Here is a 6,008-nt window from a genome sequence, read left to right on the forward strand (position 1 = left end):
TCTAGATGAGACAGTTGGTTAGTGGAGTGCATCTAAATAAATCCAGGGGCATTGAAGTGATGAGATGTATTTCCTGAACCTTCCACGGCTTGTTGTGTCTCTCCAGCAGTGCATGATGTGTCTCTGTTGTCTTGCCAGCATGTGCCACTTGTCTGAACCTGCATGTGATGCATGTTGTACTCAATTTACCAATCATGAATTTAAATAAGTACAATTTTTTGCACAGTGAAATGTATTTTTGATCATCATTGTATGTTTTGAATGAAAAATCAACTAAACAGAACACAAAATACTTGATGGTCAAACTGTAACATGACTTTGATGCTGGCAACATGTGCCTGAAAGGTTTAAATCATTCAGAAGTACTTAGGCCTTGTTTGTCACATTCAATTTAAAGTCTGAAGTCAATTGACACGGCTTTCAAAAGTATAGTTTGTTTTTCGCTCGAGACTAAACTTTTTGTGGAAAAGGCTTTTGTGTGGCTTATTGCTCCATATCCTGTTTACCGTGCACCCACTGATGTGCATGAGCACCTCGCACACCCCCAAAACCATTAGACAGTGGCTTTTGACTCGCTGCCTTTCGCACTCTGAAAATGCTCTTTATTTAGAACCCGACTACTTGCACAAAAAGGGCACTTTTCTCCACTGGCTTCAGTCCATCTCAGACAAACTTGTGACTTGAGTGCAGAGTTTCAGTTTTTATCGAAAGTTCAGTCATGTTTTTTACTATCTCTGCATTTATTTTGAAGGATACCCAAATTGTATCAAATTGTTTTTGAATATTTAAACATTCTTGCTTGCATCTCAAATTTAGACCTGGCATGTATATTTAAAACTGATCAGTTTGTTAAACTTCAACAAGTTGCGCTGCTCCTGGAACATTACATTATTTTTATGAATGTGATACAAAGAATGTGATTTTGTTTTATTCTATTTTAAATTCAATGAATGAAAGATTGAACCACAACAATCATTGACCAATATATTGTCAGAATCCGTTTTTTCAATGCTAAATGCATCTTTAGTGAAGCATTGGAAATTTTTTTATTTTATTTTTAATCTTTGAGGGCGTTGGAGGACCACAATATTGTCTTTTCTTATGTTGATTTCTTTCTTTCTTTCTTTCTTTCTTTCTTTTTTACACTTTTCAATGGAAGCTTTTTGAGTGAGACGAAAACAGTCTTGAACCATCTTACTTTACCATCTCTAAAGGGCAGGAAAAGCTTCTGAAGTCCAACCACTCTGAGTTCGATCTTCGAAACCAGCGTCTCACCGAGAGCGGCGTTTTGCTTCGATTTGAAGTCGTTTCCAGTCTCTTTCCCTTCCCCAAATGAGAACCTTAAAAGTGTCTGCTGACAAAAGCTTCAGCAACAGGTGATGTCTTCTATCTTTAGGAGTCTAGTCATCCTCACACTAAAGCGTCCTCCTGGACCAGCAGTCAGAACTGGGCCTTTCCAGTCTTCAGCTGGCTGCTTAACAAAGAGCGCCAGCCCACGGCTACGGCGGCGGCGCCTCAAGCTAGCAACTATCACCCCAGTGTTTGCAGCCACCCCAACTCAGAGGAGGACGCAGGAGACGACAAGGAGCTGGAGGTGTGTTGTAAACCCAGTGTCTGTTCATCTCTCACTCTGCCACCGATGTTTTATGCTGACGGGGGCGAACTCAGAGGAAGCCGGAGGCGTCGGTCGCGCAGGAAAACAGCAAACACCATTGTCTCCTTATCAGGACGACGGAGGCCAGCTGTCGGAGAGCGAAGCCTCGCCGTGTCAGTTCCTCCACCACGGAGGCGAAAACAGCGAGGATGTGAAGTTCCAGCACCTCACAGCTCTTAACATCTGCACCGCCGCCCAGAAGGAGCCTCTCCATGATGCCAAGACCCCCTCGGCCGCTGGACACACCCCTCCCCAGGAGCCGGCCGTCTCCAGGGTGCCGCTCAGAGTAACTAGCTCGCTGTCTCCAACGTTTTCTTTTGCCACTGATTGTGGGGGGTGATTGCATGTCTGGCTTCTGCTCACGTCTTCGATTGCGCGAAAACTTTCAGCTGCAGATCAAAGTGTCGGGCCAGAGGGGCAGTCTGGGGCTCAGCATCGCAGGCGGGAAAGGCTCGCTGCCGTACAAGAACCGTGACGAGGTGGGTGCCGGCCAGCCGGCCAGCCACTTGTCTGCCCGGCCGCATAGAGATGAGAGGCGCCAGCCGTGACACCTGCTGGTGATACATCTATCGCGAAAAACCCCCGTTTTCCTGATGTGTTTGTGTCCGCGCAGGGCATTTTTATTTCCAGAGTCATTCAAGGTGGAGCATCGGAAAAGGCCGGAATCCACGTTGGAGACAGACTGCTGGAGGTAGAGGAGGAGATATTTCTTCTATTGTTCTAATCCCTTTGGATGAAGGAAAATGATTGCAAATTTAACCAATAAAAAGTCCAAGATTACACCAATCTTTTAGATTTAAAACCCAGTGTTGCAAAATATAATTATTCAGTCCAATAAGAAAATGCTTGATTTTACCTTCTTGCCCAAATTGCTGCTGTGTTGGACCTTCTGCATGTCTAGAAGGGGCCTGAAGATGGCTCTGAGGTGGGCCGCACTGAGGCCTCATGGAGTAGTTTAGTACCCTCTCTGACATCACAAAGGGCAATTGTCCAAATGGTTCTTCACATATTTTCCAAAAGGTGGAGCTGGCAAAAGAAGCGACGCATGGTCTTTTCCTCCATCCATTTGATACATTTCATTACCAGAGAAGCGTATTATTATTATTTTTGTTGCAAAAACATGTTTGCAAAACACACATTTTGACATGAGAAAATATAAACGCAGACTGCGTGCGCATCTAATCAAGCAAGACCTGCTCTCCCTTCCTCCTGCTGATGCGGATGTGATCTTTTTCTGACCAAAGGAGGGCATCATTGGACCAGCAGAGGACGCTCAGCTGCAGCCTCCCTCAGACATGACAAATAGAGTGCAAATTAGCTTTAAACACTTTAAGACTGAAAATCACTCCTTACCTTCACACCCTGGAGACTCTAAGCCAATTAAAGCAACCCCGATCTTTCGCCTCCCGGAGAGAGCCGACTAGCTATTTTCAGAGATCCAAAGCGGCTCTGTCACCTCTGACCCCCGCCGCTACACTTTCCACCGGCCATAAATGTGGAAACGTGCCCGCTCTCCATCCAGGTCAACGGCCTCAACGTGCAGGGGGTGACCCACCAAGAGGCGGTCAGCGCACTGAGGAATGCCGGGAGCTGCATCAAGATGACAGTGCTGAGGGACAGGACGTCTGACCCCGGCGGGCCTCAGGATCAGCGGGATGTGGCAGGAAGACAGCTGTGCAGGCCCACGGTGGAGAGCCCGGAGGAGCGGCCGTCCAGGAAGATCGAGGCGGTGGTTTGCAACGGCAACGGCGTGGTGGGTGGTTCCTGAGAATCCCCGAGCAGAGAGGAAATATCAAATTCCCTCATTGTTTTTGCTCCATGCCTCAAGTGCGTACGTGGGTTGGAAAAATTCAATGCTCTAAGTAGGAATTCATTTTCAATTTTTTCTCTTTATGCAGCCGTTGGGTTTTGGGAGTGAGCTGAAAAGGCCGTTTTCTGACCTGAAGGTGGAGGACTTTCTGCACAGGGAGAAACAAACAATGGCAGTAAGTCACTTTTTTGTTCTTTCATCTGTTATTTGTCGTATTACTCAAAGAAAAACCTCTGTACAAAGTAAAAAAAAAAAAAAAAGAAGTTGTTTTATTAAACATCAACCTGCTTATCTTCCTCCTCCCTCCCCGATGTCCTTCCCTGACAATCATCGGGCAGATTCCTCGGATCATTCTCACTCACCCCTCCACCTCGGATGAAGACGTGGAGCTCTTGACACACAGCCCTGGCACAGAGCCGCCCAACGCCTTTGACATTCCTGACAGATGTGTTTGCTTTGACAGCGCCTTCTACACTCCGTGATAGCCGCACGCCGTCAGATAGCAAAAGACATTCATGCACAGATTCACCTCGTGTCTGGAATGCACGGCTCTTTCTACCATGGCTGAGAAGCCTGCTTCGTCTGCTGGACTAAATTGCTGCTAATTCAATGTAACTGTACTGATGTCAGCTAAAAAAGAAAAGAAAAAAGAAATACTTAAAGACTTTTATTTTTGTTACTTAAATTTCGCTTTTGCCTCTCCATCTATATACCAGCGAGAGATTTCGAGCGGATTTCCTTCATTTTGCATAAAAACGAAATGTGGATTAATGTGAAATATGATTAGTTCAACAAATACGATTTGTTGAAATACGATTAGTTTGGCACACCGCAGGATGACGGCTGCCTCCGCCTCACTCCACTGCGCTGGAGGTCATGGATGAGAGGAATAATTATCTCAGGAACCGATTTAACGCGAAGCCTTTTAAAGCACAAAGGTAAAACGTCTCGGGGCTCAGCAGGGATTCTGACAGTTCTGTTCCAAGGATAAGCGCAAAGCGACAATTTCTGCCTCATGTTATTTCACGACTCAGTCTCTGTTCATTTTTCACTTTTTCAATAAAGCGTAAATGTGCTCCTCAGAAAGACTGTTGTTGTGTTTGTATTCACCACGTCAACAATGTTCCTCCACTCAAACAGCCTGAGAGAAACCAGCCAAACAGAAGACAACTGATTGCTGCAGGGTTTTGAACCCTGTTGCTCAAGTAATGCTGGTGTTGAACAGACAATTAATTGATGGCATGATGGCAAATCAATGATGGCACGTAAACATTAGCATGTGGGTATAGAATAATGTAAGTTCAGAGAATGCTGAAAGAATTTCTCAGTGTTGCCATGTAAACGGGAATTATGCAATAGTGTTTCATATTTTCTGTGATTCACATTTGTGTTGCACATTCCATTTTCATGCAAAGCAGATTAGCACAGCAATTGTAATTTCACATTGATATCTTTTTTTTTAAAATCAAATGTTGCAAAATCAAGGGAATTCCACACAAAGCAGGCACAGTGTATTCATGTGTATTCATACGCTTATTAATACTGTACGTAGACCTGTCAGCCTAAACGGCTTTGGGCTGGTGAAAGAAACCTCAAAGTCAAAAGAAATCTTGTATCCTCCTGATAAATGTATAATAATGAACAAAATGTGTTCTATTGACCATGATCAGAGCAAATTCAACATTCATCATTCAAAGCATTTATTGTCATGTGCACAGTACAGAAACAAGTTTCCCTATGCAATGCATTCTTCATTTGCTGTCCACTGAATGCGAAATACAGGACTACGCATAGGAAAGAACCAGCAAATAACTCACAGAACAGCATATTCCTGCATTCTGTGTCCAGAATGTTCAAATCACCTAATTTTCACATTTCACTCTTCTGATGCTCAGACATACCGGGGAGACCTCTTTGCAAAAAAGTTTCTCTGAGTCGCACAACTTTTTTGAAAGGACCGCCGCTGCTTTATGGCACTCGTCAATACTGGCACAGTTCTGTTGTGTAACTCAATCGTTTTTATTGATTGATTTCTGATTTGGAGCTCTGGCTTGTGTGCGCACGCACACCAGATGCTGTGCCTGCTTTAATCACGCCTTTCTTGACGGCTGCATGAGCACAGAGTGCTGCTATTTTTCACGCACACTGCCAATGAAAGTTTATGCCCCCCTGCGTCTCCCCTCCACCAGGTGCCCAATTGTTTTCCAGCTGTTTGTCTGAATGTGGAAAGACTATTTGACAGCACATCTTCTCTATTATCTGCATGACAAACATTTGTATGTATGCGGATCCAGTCATTTGTACTGTTGTGGTGATTTAAAAAGATGCTGTAAATACCAAAATATCAGACAGGGCTCAATATCATGTTTTCCTTTCAGTGAGACGCTTCATAGAAAATACAAAATTATCATTTTGTTGCAGTACTAGAAAACAACTCTTGTTTCATCACTGTGCGGAATGCTAATGTACTTCAGAACACGGATAATGTGGAAGCCAGAAACTTTTTTGGCGTGCGCGCTGGATGAGCAACTACATTAAAATGAA

At 44.3% G+C, this 6,008-nt stretch overlaps 1 protein-coding gene across 1 annotated transcript; it reads left to right on the top strand.

Annotated features, from left to right (window-relative positions):
- The first annotated feature begins 5 nt into the window (after window positions 1–5).
- On the top strand, window positions 6–4,550 carry LOC142883505 (uncharacterized). Its single transcript, XM_076018421.1, has 8 exons — window positions 6–17; window positions 1,397–1,594; window positions 1,728–1,940; window positions 2,044–2,133; window positions 2,268–2,345; window positions 3,177–3,407; window positions 3,553–3,639; window positions 3,803–4,550. Exons 1-8 carry the CDS (start codon window positions 6–8, stop codon window positions 3,944–3,946), a joined length of 1,053 nt encoding a protein of 350 aa, XP_075874536.1. The 3' UTR covers window positions 3,947–4,550.
- Window positions 4,551–6,008: the final 1,458 nt, after the last annotated feature.

The sequence above is a fragment of the Nelusetta ayraudi genome, unplaced genomic scaffold (assembly GCF_046127955.1).
Source record: "Nelusetta ayraudi isolate G7.1 ecotype Tasmania unplaced genomic scaffold, CSIRO-AGI_Nayr_v1 ptg000008l, whole genome shotgun sequence".
NCBI lineage: Eukaryota > Metazoa > Chordata > Actinopteri > Tetraodontiformes > Monacanthidae > Nelusetta > Nelusetta ayraudi.

What these genes read in the sequence shown, in the direction of transcription:
- LOC142883505 (XM_076018421.1), top strand. An exon ending in TTGGAGACAGACTGCTGGAG is followed by an intron (nt 2,346 to 3,176) that starts GTAGAGGAGGAG and finishes CTCTCCATCCAG; the next exon opens with GTCAACGGCCTCAACGTGCA. An exon ending in GGGAGAAACAAACAATGGCA is followed by an intron (nt 3,640 to 3,802) that starts GTAAGTCACTTT and finishes ATCATCGGGCAG; the next exon opens with ATTCCTCGGATCATTCTCAC.